The following is a 20,222-nucleotide window of genomic DNA, read 5'->3' as shown; positions in this document are numbered from 1 at the left end:
CATATGAAAGAATGCAGGGAAATAGAAGAGAATGAAATATGGATTAGTTATAAGAAAACTGAAGGTGAAAGAGTTCATTTGGCTGAAGGAGGACAGTGAATGGGAGCCTAGCAAGCGCCAGTCAATGTGGGGGGGGGGGCTGCAATTGGAGGAAAACATTCAGAGGGGGGAAGGGAGGCGGGACTTGAAACGACAAGGCGATGCATTGTTTGGGACGGTGGAGGATGAGGATGATGATGATGATGATGTCAATGCTGCTTGTGCTTCCTCGAAACCTGAAGGTTTCAGTGCTGGGGCCATTCCCACTCCTCCTGCCAGGAATAACTTTAGGAATAACTTTAGCCAAAAACACCTGCGGGAGTGTTTGCTTTGAGCGCCTCAGATGTTTTTGGAGGATCGGGAGGATGTTCCTCAGCTGCTTTTCATCAGTTTAAGGACCACCTTTCCTTACTAATCTTTGTGGATGGACGTCTTAAACACACTTAAGACATGTTTTACAGTTGGAGCGTGTCTGTTGACTTAACTGCAGAGAGTACAACATGCTTCTAATATTTACCAATAATATTGGTAATGGTTTTATTTCATTTGAACATGCATCAGATTACAATTGAATGCATCCCATAATCAGTTCACAGTTCCACATGTCCGAAAGGAGTAGGAAGAAGCAAAGCTTATTAAATCCTACCCCTCCATCTGGTACTTTTACAATCACTAACTGTTACATTTGTTCACTACCTGCTTTCCTAATATAGTTTAAGGGTTTTTTTGTTGTTTTTTTAAAAATGTATTTATTTATTTTTAGATTTTTTTATTTTTTGTCACATACTGTAACTTACATTTGTTCACTTCCTGCTTTCTTAATATAGGTAAAGTTTTTTTTTAAATGTATTTACTTTATTTTTATTTTTTAGATTTTTTTTATTTTTTGTCACATACCGTAACTGTTACATTTGTTCACTTCCTGCTTTCTTAATATAGTTTTGTTTTTTTTAATGTATTTATTTATATTTACTTTTTAGATTTTTTTGTCACATACCGTAACTGTTACATTTGTTCACTTCCTGCTTTCTTAATATAGTTTAAGTTTTTTTTGTTTTTTTTTATGTATTTACTTTCTTTATTTTTATTTTTTAGATTTTTTAAATTTTTTGTCACGTACCGTAACTGTTACATTTGTTCACTTCCTGCTTTCTTCATATAGTTTAAGTTTTTTTAGTTGTTTTTTTAAAATGTATTTATTTTATTTTTTTTAGATTTTTTATTTATTTATTAAATTTTTTGTCACGTACCGTAACTGTTACATTTGTTCACTTCCTGCTTTCTTAATATAGTTTAAGTTTTATCTGTTGTTTTTTTAAATGTATTTTATTTATTTTTATTTTTTAGATTTTTTATTTCATTTATTTTTTTAATTTTTTGTCATGTACCGCAACTGTTACATTTGTTCACTTCCTGCTTTCTTAATATAGTTTTACTGAAATGCTATGGCTTTTTAACGTAGTCCTATTGAAATAACAACAAAAAGCAGGCCGTCCCGTATTTAACTTGAAAGTGGGTCGTGGGGCGAACACCTCAACAGGGTGCAAAGTAGCACAGGTAATTTAGGAAGCCGGAGTGGCCTATTAAATGATGAAAAGAAAGACAGTCTTCCTGACCCATGTGGACCCCCTCCCACATTTTTTTGTGTTTATTAGCTTCCAGAAGCTTCCAGATCAGACGTGTATTGTGTTATTTTCTCATCAAGGCATTTAGATGAGAGGAGCAGCATGGACACTTGTACGCTAGCTAGTTCACAGCCTCCCTGCGGCCATGCCGGCCACTCATCAACGGGATAATAACTAAGCACGGGAGCTTTTATGTGGGGTGGGGGGCAAGGGGGGGTGGCGTTGCTAGTTAGTTTTTATTTGGTAGCAGCTGCTTCTACTCTAAAGGACCTCGTAAAGGTTCCATCCAGTCTTCACCCACAACCTTATGACTGAATATTATTATTACACAACTGGCTCAATGCTTCTGATGCTAACGGGTTGCCCAATACCTGGAACCGAGCTTTGGTGTGCCACAAATGAGGGTAGCATGCAAACAGTTGATATGCTAACAGGTGGCAGGATATCAACTCGAGTACATACACAAGATTTTGCACTATTATCTGTTCAAAATGCTAACACGCATGCTAACAACTGATATCCGAACATGCAACAAGTGCTTGGCGGGCCGGGAGTGTCCCCCGGGCCGTAGTTTGCCCACCCCTGCTCTATCTGTAACCAGATACAATGTCAGAAGAGAATGGATAAAATGGCAACATGCTAACAGATCTTTTTTGCAGACATTTAGCAATTTTTATTTTATAATATAAAATGCTAACATGCTAACAGTTGGCATGCCAACATAATAGCAGATACTATGTGAAAAGGATAATGAGATTGCATAAATTGCTAACAGTTGGCATGCTAACATAATAGCAGATACTATGTGAAAAGGATAATGAGACTGCATGAATTGCTAACAGTTGGTATGCTAACAAAGTAAAGCAAGCGTAAATAAAAGCATAAATGTCGAGACAGTTCTATATCAATCCTTGTAATTGTGTGCTATTGTCATAGCCTAATTCAATAATATGAAATGCTAACATGCTAACAGTTGGCATGCTAACATAATAGCAGATACTATGTGAAAAGGATAATGAGACTGCATAAATTGCTAACAGTTGGTATGCTAACATAATAGCAGATACTATGTGAAAAGGATAATGAGACTGCATAAATTGCTAACAGTTGGTATGCTAACAAAGAAAAGCAAGCGTAAATAAAAGCATAAATGTCGACAGTTCTATATCAATCCTTGTAATTGTGTGCTATTGTCATAGCCTAATTCAATAATATGAAACGCTAACATGCTAACAGTTGGCATGCTAACATAATAGCAGATACTATGGGAAAAGGATAATGAGACTGCATAAATTGCTAACAGTTGGTATGCTAACATAACAGCAGCTACTATGTGAAAAGGATAATGAGACTGCATAAATTGCTAACAGTTGGTATGCTAACATAACAGCAGATACTATGTGAAAAGGATAATGAGACTGCAAAAATTGCTAACAGTTGGCATGCTAACATAATAGCAGATACTATGTGAAAAGGATGAAACTGCATAAATTGCTAACAGTTGGTATGCTAACATAATAGCAGATACTATGTGAAAAGGATAATGAGGCTGCATAAATTGCTAACAGTTGGCATGCTAACAAAGTAAAGCAAGCGTAAATAAAAGCATAAATGGAGACAGTTCTTTATCAATTCTTGTAATCGTGTGCCATTGTCATAGCCTAATTCAATAATATAAAATGCTAACATGCTAACAGTTGGAATGCTACGAGATAGCAACTTCAGTAAGGAAAACAGGTTGTTGCATCAAGTGATTCCATTTATGGATCATGTTTTCATCGCTCGAGGGATTTGAAAAAAAAAAAAAAAAACCCTGCGGGAATAAAGAAAGTTGGAGCGCCGTGATTTGGAACAACGAGACTGGAATTGCAATGTTACTATTATTTCCTCCCGCCGCAAGATTTATACACAACTTCTGACTTGCGGCTATTATAATACCATGTCGTCTGCTGCAGCTGCACACAAATGGGTGAAAATGTGGCAAAACATGCACCCCTACTGTGTTATTTTTTTCTAACAATACACCGCAAGGCAGCACTGTCATTAAACCCCATAATTTGGACTAGCTTGAAATTTCTCACACGTCTACTGTAGCTTTAGGGTGTTTAGTCCGAATCAATACATTTAGTACACAACTTTACAGGACTGACTGAAAAAAAATCTAAAAAAAAAAATTAGTTGTATCACATATCGCTAGTTATGACGGCAGACTTAGCCACAGTCGTGTCCCTGCAGAATCTGCCACTATTTTAGAACTTTATTCAGACCTGAACGCATTGACAACAGTGCAATATCAACTCACAAACACGTCTCTAATCAGCTCGTCCTGGGAACGGCACTTCCTCATTGTCACCAGACGACATTGAGATGCGTTCACTGACACTCCAAAAATCACAACGTCTTATCCGTGTACAGTAAGTGTGGTCTAAATGGTTGGGACATGTCCAGAGGAGAGATAGAGATTTTTTTTCTAACAATACACCACAAGGCAGCACTGTCATTAAACCCCATAACTTGGACTAGCTTGAAATTTCTCACACGTCTACTGTAGCTTTAGGGTGTTTAGTCCGAATCAATACATTTAGTACACAACTTTACAGGACTGACTGAAAAAATCAGTTGTATCACACATAGCTAGTTATGAATGACGGCAGACTTAGCCACAGTCGTGTCCCTGCAGAATCTGCCACTATTTTAGAGCTTTATTCAGACCTGAACGCATCAACAACAGTGCAATATTAACTCATGAACACGTCTCTAATCAGCTTGTACTGGGAACGGCACTTCCTCATTGTCACCAGACGACATTGAGATGCGTTCACTGACACTCCAGAAATAACGTCTTATCCGTGTACAGTAAGTGTGGTCTAAATAAACAGAAAAACAAACAAAAACAACTAGTTGAATATAACATATAACATGAGAAAATTAGTTAATATGAGCTAGCTTACAATGCTGTCATTGTGAGTGTCCAAAATGTATAAAAAAGAGATGCACCATGCCAGTAGCCTTGAATACATTAGCACTTCACAAAGGTGCGATGAAGAAGTCAGCAAAGAAGAAGTGAAAAGATGCGTCATTAGTAAATATAGTTTGCTATTACTTGCATTTTTAGCACTGCACAAGTAAATGCCTTATTTTCCAAATTGGAATGTTCTAAACTCCTGTTTTCATGCCTTCACCATTCATTCATTTTCTACTGCTTTTCCTCACGAGGGTCACAGGGGGTGCTGGAGCCTATCCCAGCTGTCTTCTTCATGCGAGAGGCGGGGTACACCCTGGATTGGTGGCCAGCCAATCACAGGGCACATATAGACAAACAACCATTCACACTCACATTCATACCTATGGACAATTTGGAGTCGCTAATTAACCTAGCATGTTTTTGGAATGTGGGAGGAAACCGGAGTACCCGGAGAAAACCCACACATGCACGGGGAGAACATGAAAATTAAATATTTATTATGAATTAAATATTAAATAAATATTTATTATAAATTAAATATTAAATAAATACTTATTATAAATTAAATATTAAATAAATATTTATTATAAATTAAATGTTAAATAAATATTTATAAATTAAATATTAATTAAATATTAAAAAATATATATTAAAATACATAAATAAAAAATAAAATAATAAAAAGTTAAACATGAAAAAGTTGTAGATTCAAGTGAGTAAAAACAAAGAGACAACTCGATCAGATTACAAAAAAAAAACCCAAACCCAGTGTGGTGTACGGCCAGATGTGAAAAGAGCCATGCGAGCACATCTGCTGCTATTTTCCACATCTGCGCCGCATCCCAAAATAAAAAAAAAAATAGCACTATGATTCAGAGAGGACATTTTGCGAATGTGTCCAAAATAAAAAAAAAAACCGACCTCAGGCGGCAGCTCCCGACTGAACATCTTACATCTGAGGCGACTTTGTTGCGTCATTACGCTGACTTGAATCCCCGCAGCACATTTCAGTTCTGTTGTTGACAACATCACTTAACATGTGTTCATTATTTCATAATAATAATAATAATAATAATAATTCTTAAAGGACAAAAACAGCACGTTCGCTTTAGAGGCTGAATGGGTTGTAGCCCCGCTAGATCCAGCAGATGGCGCTGTTTACAACTAATACAGAGTAATGAATGTCACATTGTCTATTGCGGGGGTCTCAAACATGCGGCCCGCGGGCCAAATGTGGCCCGCAGGACACTAGTTTGAGGCCCCCGCCTTGATATGAAAGTTTAATGTTTGAGATGGATGCTGTATGGTATCATGTACCCAGAAAAAATTATTACGTTTGATTCATGTTCATGTTAAAGGTTAAATAACTGTTAATAGTTATCCTCCCTATCCGTGTGGAAGTGGTAAGTTTTTGGCAATTTAAGTTTAAAGGAAGTAACTTGAAGGCTACCGTTTAGGTGGCTAGCTCTCTAGTTTGCGAGTTAGCATGTGTCTCAAGACCCTGCAGTTGCGCAATATGTTGTAAATAAAAAAAAAAAAAAAAAAGAGTATAAATGTGACTATAGTCGTGTTTTGTCATGTCTACAGGGCTCTAATAATGCTTTGTTCATTTTAATCTGAAAAAAATAATTTGTCTACCGACCAACTATATGTGGTTTCTTAAGTTTTTATTATTTGCCGTTTTATTATTATTATTATTATATTTATTTATTTATTACCGATTGATTTTCTTTATTCTTGATTTGTTTATTTTTCATCTTATTTTGTGCAGAAAAATAAAAATTATATTATATAAAAATCATAGTGACTTTGAAGTTCAGCATATTTTATAAGCTAGTTATACAAAATATGCTTTTTTTTAAAGTGGATGTGTCTAGTTTGAGGGCATATAAATAAAGTTGTTTAGCTAAAGCTGCTTTAATGAACCAAAAAAAAAAACAGTAAAACGCAACCTCAGGCTCCAGCAACAACCCTCTTCTCATGCACGTTTTAGATTTCTTTTACTTTTAATTGATTCTTGAAAAATTATTCCACTTCCTGTTGGTCATGTTTTGAGGGCCTCACCATAAACCTCTACAGGAAGTGTTTACGTGTACTTACACGGCATGCGTGGCCTGCAGACCTCCGTGTCCTGTCAGTTGGTTGTTCCCATGGTCCCCCCCGTGCCCCTGTACCACAAATTCAGAAGGTCATCTGAGTCGGTCTCTGCAAACAAACCACAGGAAGCTGCATGATGTGAAAGTAAAAGTGACTTGAACATTGAGAAGGTCTCTTTGGTCGCAGATGCTACTCATCATGAACGGCAGCCATTAAACAGAAACCTTCAGCTTCTCTTTGATGTCGGCGTGGTCAGCATGAAGCGGAAGAGCCATTAGAGCAGGGTGACGCTTTTAAGAGAGACAAGCACTTCAACTAGCATGTTTTTTTTTTTTTTTTTACTTGGAAGCTGAACCCTGGGCTAACCGCAGAGTTAGTTTATTTAAGGACGGAGCTTCTCCCTGCCTGGAAGGATTGGAGTTCCACAAAAAGTCGGATCTTAAGTCACCCACACAGGACACAGAATACATGAAGGACGTACAAATCACTAAATATAAGAATGAAATGAAAGAATTAGAAAATAAAATCCAAAGAAGGCGTTCCATTCCGATAATACAGTAAGACCATAACTGCCCGTTATTATTGTCACTTGAGTTTGCTGATGTTGTTTTTGTTTGTTGTCTCATTGGGAGTGACCATGATGGATAGGATCAGAAACGAGTACGTCAGATGGACATTACATGTTAGCCGGAGGTAGCAGAGATGAGGATGCTGAGGTTCTCATTGGGAGTGACCATGATGGATAGGATCAGGAACGTGTACATCAGATGGACATTACATGTTAGCCGGAGGTAGCAGAGATGAGGATGCTGAGGTTCTCATTGGGAGTGACCATGATGGATAGGATCAGGAACGTGTACATCAGATGGACATTACATGTTAGCCGGAGGAAGCAGAGATGACAATGCTGAGGTTCTCATTGGGAGTGACCATGATGGATAGGATCAGAAACGAGTACGTCAGATGGACATTACATGTTAGCCGGAGGTAGCAGAGATGAGGATGCTGAGGTTCTCATTGGGAGTGACCATGATGGATAGGATCAGAAACGAGTACGTCAGATGGACATTACATGTTAGCCGGAGGTAGCAGAGATGAGGATGCTGAGGTTCTCATTGGGAGTGACCAGGATGGATAGGATCAGGAACGAGTACATCAGATGGACATTACATGTTAGCCGGAGGTAGCAGAGATGACAATTCTGAGGTTCTCATTGGGAGTGACCATGATGGATAGGATCAGAAACGAGTACATCAGATGGACATTACATGTTAGCCGGAGGTAGCAGAGATGAGGATGCTGAGGTTCTCATTGGGAGTGACCATGATGGATAGGATCAGGAAGGAATACATCAGAGGGACATTACATGTGAGCCTGAGGTAGCAGAGATGAGGATGCTGAGGTTCTCATTGGGAGTGACCATGATGGATAGGATCAGAAACGAGTACGTCAGATGGACATTACATGTTAGCCGGAGGTAGCAGAGATGAGGATGCTGAGGTTCTCATTGGGAGTGACCATGATGGATAGGATCAGGAACGAGTACATCAGATGGACATTACATGTTAGCCGGAGGTAGCAGAGATGAGGATGCTGAGGTTCTCATTGGAGTGACCATGATGGATAGGATCAGAAACGAGTACATCAGATGGACACGTCTTTCATCCTTGGTATCCAACACGGAGGCCTGCAGCCTCTTCATTCAACAGCAAAGGCAAACACAAAGAGCTCCCCACACTGTCTCAGCTCAGCGTTGACCCCGAAGGATGTGCGTGGGCGGCAACCCAACACCCACACCGAAACCCCCCAGGCTCTGCCCACTTGTGGGCTTGACCTTTGTGTAAACTCTTCCCCCAAAACAAGCCCAAAACAGCCTTGTCAGCCATGTCCGCATTTGAAGTGAAGACCGAATGCTCTCCCATGTAAAAAGTTGGCACATGGCGGCCATATTTCCAAGCTCTGTTTATTTCAACTTATTGTTAACGTTTAGCGTCTTTGTGCTTCCAGTGCTGGACCAGCTCCTTATGGAGCTCCACCAATTCCTGCTCATCCTGGACAAAGAGACACTGAGTGGGAATGCTACCATCCGGAAGGGTTTGCTCTCGGATCTCCTGCAGTCTTACAGTGCATCCAACGGTACAAGTAAATAAAACTAAAAACCACTTGTTGCTAGGCAGAACTTACTGTATATGGGGGAGAATGACGATAACAAATTTTTATAAACATCATTTTTTTTTTGCCAAAAATGATTATAACGTCTGTATTACATGTCCACCAGACCATTTTGAGCAAGACCCATAGGGGGGTGCCACAAAGTAAAAAAATATGAACTTCCCATTTTTAACAAATTGTGGCTTAAAAAACGAGTTCCTCTGTTTCTGTGACACACACACACTGGAATCGTCTTCCATTTCCATGTTCAGGTCTTGGACTTGTTCCTCCACGCTTCCTCTCCTGGCTCTAAAACTGTATGATTATTCCGAAGCCGCATTCATCCACCGGGGACGCTCACTTCCTTTTGAGCCAAGTTTATAAATAGCATTTCATCTGTTCCTATTTTCTGTTATTTTTGCTTTTACTTTCCGCTCTAGATATCAATTTCAAAGTTCTTCCGCTTCACACTCAAAAGTTGAAGAAGTTTGTTTTGATGTTTCGATGCCAGTCAGTGGAAATTATTCGTTTAGCGAAACGTTGTTTTCTTTTGTATTTTTTTTAAAGGCACAACTGTTTATCCGAAATTGTCAACACAATATCCTTAAACCTGTTATTACTCTCCTATGATGAGGCTAACTTGGAAATACCTCCTTAGCCAATTTGTGTCACATTATATAAAAAGCTGGGGTGTTTATGCTAGCTTTTAAACTATGATGCTATTGCTGTCACACAGGCGCCGACGAGGAGTACATCTACATGAATAAAGTGGTCGTAGGAGGGAAGGAAAAGCAGGAAAAAGGTAAAAATTTGTACATTTTTCTCACAAATAAATGTTTGTAGTCAGGTTCTGAATTTTTTGATCTGCTTTTATATCAAATTATACCAAAAATTGCTACAACTAGCAGTCTGTTAGCCTAGTTCAAAAACAGGAACTAGCTAAAAGCTGATAGTTAGCCTGTGCATTTTCAGAAATAGAGGCATGGTAGGTGTCCAATACTTCCCATCATGTAACACTCTGTACTTGTAGAAATTATTATAAGGTAAAATATTATTTAATTGATATAGCTAGCAGCCTGTTAGCCTAGCTCAAAACAGGAACTAGCTAAAAGCTGACAGTTAGCCTGTGCATTTTCAGAAATAGAGGCATGGTAGGTGTCCAATACTTCCCATCATGTAACACTCTGTACTTGTAAAAATTATTATAAGGTAAAATAATATTAAATTGATGTAGCTAGCAGCCTGTTAGCCTAGCTAACGCAAGCTGATAGTTAGCATGTGCATTTTCAGAAATACAGGCATGGTAGTTGTCTAATACTTGCCATCATGTAACACTCTGTACTTGTAGAAATTATAATAAGGTAAAATAATGTTTAATTTATGTAGCTAGCAGCCTGTTAGCCTAGCTCAAAACAGGAACTAGCTAAAAGCTGACAGTTAGCCTGTGCATTTTCAGAAATAGAGGCATGGTAGGTGTCCAATACTTCCCATCATGTAACACTCTGTACTTGTAAAAATTATTATAAGGTAAAATAATATTAAATTGATGTAGCTAGCAGCCTGTTAGCCTAGCTAACGCAAGCTGATAGTTAGCATGTACATTTTCAGAAATACAGGCATGGTAGTTGTCCAATACTTCCCATCATGTAACGCTCTGTATTATAGAAATTATTATAAGATAAAATAATATTAAATTGATGTAGGTAGCAGCCTGTTAGCCTAGCTCAAAAACAGGAACTAGCTAAAAGCTCATAGTTAGCCTGTGCATTTTCAGAAATACAGGCATGGTAGTTGTCCAATACTTCGCACCATGTAACTAGCTAGCAGCCGGTTAGCCGAGTGTGATAGCAGGAAATGGCTAATTGCATACCATGCTAGCTTTTCCAAGGCTAATTGTTGTTTTTAATGGTATATTAGAGCCCCAAAGTAAGCCAGTAAGATTTCCGTAATCAAAAAACAGTATAGTTTATAACATTTAATATAAGATTCCTAACAGAATCTCAATGAGGGACATTTGCAGCAAGCAAAAGAGAGAAAAGTAGGCTCCGATATTCCCAGTTTTGAGGTTGTCCAAGTGGGTCAAGCAGTTCCAGTCGACATGAGTTATTGCACAGACCCAAGCTACAGTCACAGACAAACCCAAATCCTCGTTCCCCCCCATCTCAAAACCCCCACCTCTACCATTTCCTGTCTGTTTCTTCATAACTCCTCTGTGTCTGTAGCTAGCTCTTGTTTTTTTTGGACCAAAAAAAAATACTTTTTTTCTCCATAGTTTTAATTCAAAGAGACGTTTGGAGCCGTGAGATTTGAGGCTGCTAAATAACTCATCAAACCTGTTCTTGACTCAGGGAGAGTCGGGACGTTCTGTAGTTACATAATGATACTTTATGATTAATGTACTGTACTGACTGCGGTATTACCATGTGGTTGTTAGCCTGTCTGTAAAATTGGTCGAAAAACATGTCTGTCATCAACAGAAACATGGGCAGCAGTTAGCAAATGACTAAGCAAATAACTTAATTCTGCTTTTTCTTAACTCTGAAAGGGAAGTAGTTGTACAATTTTATTTATTTGAACAAAAAAATCCTAAAGAACTAGGTCTGGTATTCCGGTATTTATTAGTCCAAAAGTCAAAAAGTTCCAAAAACCAACCAAAAACTGATCTTTCTGACCTTTCGGGGGTATCGACCCTCCGATGTGCGACGTCCCTAAATTGTTTACTCCTTTCTCCTGTGTGTTTATTTTACAACCGTCCATGGAGTCCAAGATCGGCGTCCGCCAACTACCGACTTTTTCATCCTAGATGACAGAATCGATGACCTGGCCAATGGAAAAGCTAGCAAACATGCGCCGGTCCCGCAGAAGAGCCTCCCAAACCTGCCACCCCCAAGAACAGTAAGTGATTACTTTTCCGTGGATGTCAAACTAAAATCCCAGAGACACTCGAGTTTAATTCCTTTACAAGTCAAAACACTACTTTGAGAAACAGGTGCTTAATTACTCTTGGGATGTAAAGAGAGCCGTGGGGTCGAACGCTAAAAGACTCTTGAGTTCTCCCACAGAGCAGCTAATGCTAATCAAATCTTTGACAAAACGCAATCTGTACAATTCCTACAGAAAGTCATCTACAAATCCGTCAAAGGTATTTCCTTTTCCTTTCCGTGTGCATCCACCTGAAGTACTACCGATCCGGTTTTGGGAAGCCTGAGTAAACACGTCCACAGCGATCCACTCTTTGGAAAACCCTTCATCTGCCTGCGGGGCTTCCACCCGTGTTCGCTGATAGCGTACTCAAGCGTTAGCATGTGTTTCACGGTGAACGCAGAGTCCCCCCTAAACTCTGAGGTCGTATCATCGTGGTGGCGAGTTTCCACTCATCGTTAAGTGGCGTGTACTCATAGATGTCTGTGGTGTCGGGCGGCTTCCAGAAGCAAATGAACATCCGGCGCCTCGCGACGGCATACGCGGCCGATGTCACCGGTCTTGGTGCTTCTTGTATAAAAGTCCACTGCCGCTTGCGAGGGTCAAAACGCTCCGCGGTGGGAATGCATGTTTTCTGGAACTCGCCACTGATGGCGTAGAGTCGTGGGGTCGAACGCTAAAGACTCTTGAGTTCTCCCACAGAGTAGCTAATGCTAATCAAATCTTTGACAAAACGCAATCCGTACAATTCCTACAGAAAGTCATCTACAAATCCTTTTCCTTCCCGTGTGCATCCACTTGAAGTACTACCGCTCCGGTTTTGGGAAGCCTGAGTAAACACGTCCACAGCGATCCACTCTTTGGAAAACCTTTCATCTGCCTGCGGGGCTTCCACCCGTGTTCGCTGATAGCGTACTCAAGCGTTAGCATGTGTTTCACGGTGAACGCAGAGTCCCCCCTAATCACTGCGGTGAACAGCGCCCCCTTGCTGTTGATGTAGTGTCCCGGCATGGCGGTCCACTGTCCCGTGGTGATATTGTAGCAGTCCATGAGACAGCGCAGGAAGTCGTCGCAAGGACCGTTGCGCATCACGTATAAAATGTCCCGGTGGGCTACCATACAGTGGCCGTAACTCTGAGGTCGTATCATCGTGGTGGCGAGTTTCCACTCATCGTTAAGCGGCGTGTACTCGTAGATGTCCGTGGTGTCGGGCGGCTTCCAGAAGCAAATGAACATCCGGCGCCTCGCGACGGCATACGCGGCCGATGTCACCGGTCTTGGTGCTTCTTGTATAAAAGTCCACTGCCGCTTGTGAGGGTCATAACGCTCCGCGGTGGAAATGCATGTTTTCTGGAACTCGCCACCGATGGCGTAGAGTCGCCCCTCATACCCCAGCAAAGTAAAGTCCTTTCTAGGTTGCTGCGGTCCGGGAAAAGTGGTCCAAATCCCTGATTCAGGGTCAAAGCAGAATCCAGCATCCACGTGTCCTTTCCGTATCCGTAAACTCCTCCTACAATGTACAAGCGGTTGTCAAGGACCGCCACGCCGGCCATGGACGTGCTGCAAAGTGTGGGCAGGTTCGTGAGACGCTTCCATTCTCCTTCCTTCTCGTCGAGGTAGCACACGATCCTGAAGGAGTCGCCGAGCAGCTCCGCCGAAGGAGAATGGGTACCGATTGCTATGTAAGACGCGGGGGAAAATGACTGGGAATACCGCAGCAAGTCTTCAGGGATGGTCGCCTCGGCTGTTTCTCTCAGGTCCTCGAAGGCATCACAAAGAAACAAAGCGGCGCAGTGGAAGAGTTTCTGCACCCCAAAAATGGAGGCTGCATGGTACAGCAAGAGACAGTTATCGGAGTCGACGATGTCGCAAAGATACCGAGTTAAACAAGACACCTGCAGGAAAGCGGCACATTCCACCGCGTCGACAAGCTCATCCGGGTCACGGAGAGTCGGAATCTCTCCCTTGCACACAGCAAGGGCAATGAGGAAACCCCTTGCATGCACGCCGCCCTTAAGGTGAACCACTTCCTGTTCACTTTCCAGCATCCCGGACTGGAAAAGAGCATGGAAGTAGTTGCTGTGCGTCGCGAGGAAGGCCCTCTCCACGGTGAAGCAGCTATCCTCCACTTTCACGCTCACCCAGCGTTCCTCCCTTTCCACGACATGAAGGGTGGCGTTTTCCACTCGAAGGGGCCGTACTCCCTCAGGGACATCCATGATCATTTTGAAACCAGGGTCTTCTTTCTTCCAATGGAAAATCAGTCACTCCAGTGTGGATTTATCCTCATATGTGACCGGCACAATAACTGTATGTGAAAGTTCCACTGAGTCCCGTTGGTATGGGATAAAAATAGAGTTGGTCTATAGATAGCAACTGCACCGCTTTGGAAGCGTTAAGAGGTGAGGGGGGGGGGTTGAAATCTGACATCCACGGTGAGGTCAACTCGGGCAGTTGTTGAGTAACAGAAGTTACATAAGTTGATATATATAATATAAAATATAATATATAAAAATATTATATAAATATGATATAAAACTGTATTGTACTATAAAAGAGTCACAAGCACGCGTATGGAATGGTTTGATTTCCAAAATCTGTTTTAAACCTAACTTCACTGATATGTACCCTCCAACTGTACTATTTTTTAGGGAGTGTTATTATTTTACACGTATGTTGTATGTGTAAAATAATGACACTCCCTAAAAAAAAAATTGTACAAAAATGAAAAATGAATTTTCTTCCAAAGATCAATTTTGTAAAAATACAATACAAATCTGCAAATTTAAATATTACATGTGGAGTACCGGGCTGCACGGCGCCAAGCCTCACAGCTAGGAGACCCGAGTTCAATTCCACCCTCGGCCATCTCTGTGTGGAGTTTGCATGTTCTCCCCGTGCATGCGTGGGTTTTCTCCGGGTACTCCGGTTTCCTCCCACATTCCAAAAACATGCTAGGTGAATTAGCGACTCCAAATTGTCCATAGGTATGAATGTGAGTGTGAATGGTTGTTTGTCTACATGTGCCCTGTGATTGGCTGGCCACCAGTCCAGGGTGTACCCCAGTCTCTTGCCCGAAGGCAGCTGGGATAGGCTCCATCACCCCCTGCAACCCTCATAAGGATAAGCAGTAGAAAATGAATGAATGACTGGAGTACCCCAGGGGTCAACACCGGGACCAAATCAGTTCAACTATATATATATATTCATGAGATCTGTAAAGTGACTAATATTAGAGTAATCTATTATAATAAGATTATATAGATAGATGATACATAAAACTGTGTGGATATTGAAAGATTTATGGAGATTGAGAATATGAGCTGGAAATTACATATCAAAAATATACAACATAAGGTACCAAGAAATACCTCAATAATAAATCAAGCTAAATTAGTCCATACTGTCCATTGTGTGGACATATGGGAATGTATTCCAAAAAAGATCAGATTATTTATTATGATTGTTAGCATTACTTTCTAACTGTTGTCTAGTAAACCATAACCATTACCAAGCTTGAGTGGAATGGGTCTGAATACTTCTGAAAGTGATTGTGTTCCACTACACTGAAACATTTCGGCTCCCAGATTCACTCTGTGCATGTTTTTGTTGCAGCGGATTCTTGGCATGGGAAGCAGGGATTTTCCATGTTCCCCTGTTTTTTTTTTTTTTCTTCTCCAGTATTTGCTCCAATCACCTCCACCACACCCGGATTACTCCTCCTCTGCTCGCTTGGTTCCTTTTAGCTCCGACTGTCGGGTCGATTCACTACAAATGTGTCAAGTGATTAAAAGTGAAAGTGAAATGTCTTCATTAAGAAAACGACAGACTCTTTAGATTATTGGCTTTGCATCGGTCCAAATGGACTTAAGCCAATCCGCTGTTTTTGTTGCTAAAGAGGGAGTGAAAAAGAGAATATAGCGATAAAGCGGGAGGTCCGGCCGGGAAGCTGCTGCTGCTCTGGAATTCCTTTTAATTAAAAACAGATGCTTTAACGCCTGCGTGAGATGATTTACAGTAGAATAAAACCTCAACATGTTTCTTAATAAGTAGCTTCAAACTCAAAATAGTCGTTTCAAAAGGTGAGGTTACATTAAAGGAGATGGAAGGGAGTATCACTGTTGTTTAGGCTGTACATCCTCATTCACGGAAGAAGAACCGGGACCATACGGTTGTTTATTCAGGACCAAGGGGAACAATTCCAAAACATTTTTTTGGAAAAGTATTACTAAAATTATAGATTGACATAGTGCATTATTCTAAACCAGGGTTCTCAAACATGCGGCCCGCGGGCCAAATGTGGACCGCCGGACACCAGTTTGAGGCCCCCGCCTTGATATGAAAGTTTAATGTTAGTGCGGCCCGCGCAAGTTTGATATGGATGCTGTATGGTATCATGTACCCAGAAAAAATTATTACATTTGATTCATGTTCATGTTAAAGGTTAAATAACTGTTAATAGTTATCCTCCCTATCCGTGTGGAAGTGGTAAGTTTTTGGCTATTTAAGTTTAAAGGAAATAACTTGAAGGCTACCGTTTAGGTCGCTAGCTCTCTCGTTTGCGAGTTAGCATGTGTCTCAAGACCCTGCAGTTGCGCAATATGTTGTAAATAAAAAGAGTATAAATGTGACTATAGTCGTGTTTTGTCATGTCTACAGGGCTCTAATAATGCTTTGTTCATTTTAATCTGAAAAAAATAATTTGTCTACCCACCAACTATATGTGGTTTCTTAAGTTTTTATTATTTGCCCTTTTATTATTATTATTATATTTATTTATTACTGATTGATTGATTTTCTTTATTCTTGATTTGTTTATTTATTTTTCATCTTATTTGGTGCAGAAAATCCATTTTCTATGCCATCATTATTAGGTTCAAAGAGGTACGCTGGAGCCTATCCCAGCTGATTTTGGGCAAAAGGCAGAGTACACTCAGGACGTCACCAATCAACCAAACATGCGTGTTTTTGGAATGTGGAAGGAAACCGGAGTACCCGGAAAAAACCCACATGCACGAGGAGAACATGCAAACTCCACACAGAGATAGTCGAGGGTGGAATTGAACTCGGGTCTCCTCGCTGTGTGGCCTGTGTTCTAACCACTCTGCAATAAAAATCAATGTAAACAATATCTTTGTATTTTCACACACAGTGAAGGTAATGCAGTCTTTTTGATATGCCGTCCCAAGATTCATATCCATATCCATATTCATATCCATGGAACGATTACCTTAGGCATGGTAGCAACATCAAAAAATACCCGACCTAATTAAAGCAACTCTGAACTTTTATATATATATATATATATATATAAATATAAACTAGATCTAGTACTTCAACTTTATAAAACCTCTCCACTTTTCCACTCACCTCCCCCAATGGTTTTGGTTTGTATGATATTAGTCCCTCCTCTGCTCATCTGTTCCGGCTCCCATTCCTGTGATCTTCCGGGGAATGTATCCCAAAGCCTTGGGAGAGATACTGTGAAAAGTAGAAAGATTTAAGATGAGTCATTTATCGGCGCCCGAATGAAAAATGTTTCTTAATTCAACTAGCAGGGTGCTACAGAGTTCGCTTCTTTTGGAAGGCCAAGGCGACCTGATTTGGAAGTACCGGAAGTATCTTTTTCATGCTTATGTCATCAAAGTAATACAACGGTATTCCGAGCAGTTTCCAACCAAAGCGGGAGCCAGTGGATCTACATTCATTCATTCATTTTATTATTTTTATTTTATATTTTTATTTATTTATAAGCACAATTTCAACCAATGCCACACTAATATTTAATATTTTTTTACAAATTTAATTTTTTTTTATTTAATACATTTCTTAAAATATTTATAAAATATCCCCCAAAAACCCTTAAAACAAACATCCATCCCATCCATTTTATTATTTTTATTTTTATTTATTTATAAGCACAATTTCAACCAATGCCACACTAATATTTAATAATTTTTTACAAATTTTATTTTTTTTTAATTTAATACATTTCTTAAAATATTTATAAAATACCCCCCCAAAAACAAACATCCATCCCATCCGTTTTCTATGCCGCTCATCCTCACAAGGGTCACGGAGGGGGTGCTGGAGCCTATCCCAGCTGTCTTCTTCAGGCAAGAGGCGGGGTACACCCTGGACTGGTGGCCAGCCAATCACAGGGCACATATAGACAAACAACCATTCACACTCACATTCATACCTATGGACAATTTGGAGTCGCTAATTAACCTAGCATGTTTTTGGAATGTGGGAGGAAACCGGAGTACCCGGAGAAAACCCACGCATGCACGGGGAGAACATGCAAACTCAACAGAGATGCGGAATCAAACTCGGGTCTCCTAACTGCGTGGCCATGCGCTACCCACTCGAGCACCGTGCAGCCCCAGATCAAACTATTCATTTTCTACCGCTTATCCTCACAAGGGTCGTGGTGGGCGCTGGCGGGGTACACCCCGGACTGGTCACCAGCCAGCCAATCACAGGGCACATATAGACAAACAACCATTCACACTCACATTCATACCTATGGACAATTTGGAGTGGCTAATTAACCTAGCATGTTTTTGGAATGTGGGAGGAAACTGGATTACCCGGAGAAAACCTACGGGGAGAACATGCAAACTCCACACAGAGATGGCCGAGGGTGGAATTGAACCTTGGTCTCCTAGCTGTGAGGTCTGCGCGCTAACCACTTGTCCGCCGTGTCGCCCAGTGGACCTACAGTATTGTTAAAAATGGAAGTTATATGTGGTTTTATCATATTGTTATTATCGTACATCTCCTATATTTCCTCTCATCCATCAGATCGCCCTGACTCGGGAGCCTTTTCCACTTCCTGTCGTTCCGGCACAGAACAGCTTGGACACATCGGAGAGTTACTACGAGGAAGCTCAGCCTTATGAGGAAACCATCAATGGTTGGTCACACCTCACATTGTGTGCTGCTGGGAAATACTACAATATTAGATATTCAGAATATTTCAATGAATGGGAATATTTTAACACCAACATTTTGACCAAATGAACAAACTGGGCAGCATTTACCATTGAAGTCAAATGTGTAACATATTTTTCAAGGAAATGTCAAATGGGAAATTCCCTTTTTTAAAATAAAAAATGTAAAATTTAAAATGTTAATTTCTTTTTTTGCCACCGTCCTAAAAAAAATAATGAAAATAAAAAATAAAATGTTAATTTCTGCAAATGTCCCAATAAAAGGAAATGTCACACTGAATTAATTAATTGATCGCTGTCTTGTGGTTGACTATAGCCTATTATTAGTCAAATCAAATATTGCAATACATTCATTCATTTTCTACCACTTATCCTCACAAGGGTTTGCGGGGGTTGCTGGAGCCTATCCCAGCTGTCTTCTTCAGGTGAGAAGCGGGGTACACCCTGGACTGGTGGCCAGCCAATCACAGGGCACATATAGACAAACAACCATTCACACTCACATTCATACCTATGGACAATTTGGAGTCGCTAATTAACCTAGCATGTTTTTGGAATGTGGGAGGAAACCGGAGTACCCGGAGAAAACCCACGCAAACACGGGGAGAACATGCAAACTCCACACAGAGATGGCTGAGGGCGGAATTGAACCCTGGTCTCCTAGGTGTGAGGTCTATGCTAAAAGAAAATAAAAATTGCAATATATTCTGGCACAATTTTCCCTCTTCTTCTTCTTCTTCCTGCTGCCTCGGCTCTTGTGCAGACATGGCTGGCCTCTTCTTGAGGCGACAGTTGCGAGTGCGGATCCCTGACAGCAATGTCTATGCTGTCATCACCCGGGGTAGCTACCCGTCTTGTCTGTCCTTTTTTTTTTCCTCACTGCATGAGCCAACTTCCTGTCTGCCTTTTACCCCCCACCTACCCCACCTAAATGTCGCCCATTTTACCACTTTGTTTCACTTTGTAATCATTCTGGCTCACCTCGCAGAGGACGGCGAGGCGGTCAGCAGTTCATACGAGTCCTACGACGAGGAGGAAGTGACGAGGGGCAAGTCGGCGCAGCACCAGTGGCCGTCGACCGAGGCGTCCATCGAACTGATGAAGGACGCTCGCATCTGCGCTTTCCTGTGGAGGAAGAAGTGGCTGGGCCAGTGGGCCAAGCAGCTGTGTGTCATCAGAGAGCACCGCTTATTGGTAAACGATCTAAAATCTCGACCAGTTCGTATTTTCGTAGACGTGTCACTCACTCATCTGATGCTTCCCAGTGCTACAAGAGCTCAAAGGAACAGACGCCATTGCTGGACGTGAGTCTGCTGGGCTGCAGCGTCACCTACAAGGAGAAGCAGCTCAAGAGGAAGGAGCACAAGCTGAAGATCGTGCCCGTCGGAGGGGAGGCCATCGTGCTGGGGCTGCAGAGCAAGGAACAGACGGAGCAGTGGCTCAGGGTACATTCCAGGAAAATGCTAC

General features: G+C 41.0%; 2 protein-coding genes and 1 long non-coding RNA gene across 6 annotated transcripts in view; 1 reads left to right on the top strand and 2 right to left on the bottom strand.

The window, feature by feature from the left end:
• Window positions 1-20,222, top strand: part of afap1l2 (actin filament associated protein 1-like 2) — a 30,611-nt gene that overhangs the window by 3,247 nt on the left and 7,142 nt on the right. The window contains exons 2-8 of one of the 4 annotated variants that reach the window (XM_058062691.2): window positions 8,734-8,868; window positions 9,614-9,679; window positions 11,681-11,772; window positions 18,607-18,718; window positions 19,519-19,596; window positions 19,744-19,949; window positions 20,021-20,200. In XM_058062691.2, coding sequence (XP_057918674.2) covers window positions 8,734-8,868; window positions 9,614-9,679; window positions 11,681-11,772; window positions 18,607-18,718; window positions 19,519-19,596; window positions 19,744-19,949; window positions 20,021-20,200 — 869 coding nt within the window. The remainder of the gene's footprint in view (window positions 1-8,733; window positions 8,869-9,613; window positions 9,680-11,680; window positions 11,773-18,606; window positions 18,719-19,518; window positions 19,597-19,743; window positions 19,950-20,020; window positions 20,201-20,222) is intronic. The other 3 variants (XM_058062692.2, XM_058062693.2, XM_058062694.2) reach the window with 3 other exon arrangements.
• LOC131110043 (kelch repeat and BTB domain-containing protein 13) lies at window positions 12,288-14,038 on the bottom strand. Its single transcript, XM_078788793.1, is given in 2 exon segments — window positions 12,288-13,283; window positions 13,286-14,038. Coding segments are annotated over 2 exon segments (1,458 nt in total). The 5' UTR covers window positions 14,025-14,038; the 3' UTR covers window positions 12,288-12,564.
• On the bottom strand, window positions 17,099-20,205 carry LOC131110046 (uncharacterized). Its single transcript, XR_013625758.1, has 2 exons — window positions 19,737-20,205; window positions 17,099-17,280 (listed from the first exon to the last, which is right to left on the bottom strand). It is a non-coding gene; the product is annotated as an uncharacterized LOC131110046 (long non-coding RNA).

The sequence above is a fragment of the Doryrhamphus excisus genome, unplaced genomic scaffold, assembly GCF_037039965.1.
Source record: "Doryrhamphus excisus strain RoL-2023G ecotype Guam unplaced genomic scaffold, RoL_Dexc_Guam_v1.1 HiC_scaffold_24, whole genome shotgun sequence".
NCBI lineage: Eukaryota > Metazoa > Chordata > Actinopteri > Syngnathiformes > Syngnathidae > Doryrhamphus > Doryrhamphus excisus.
The sequence above is the reverse complement of the archived record's forward strand: the minus strand, read 5'-3'. Positions and strand labels throughout refer to the sequence as shown.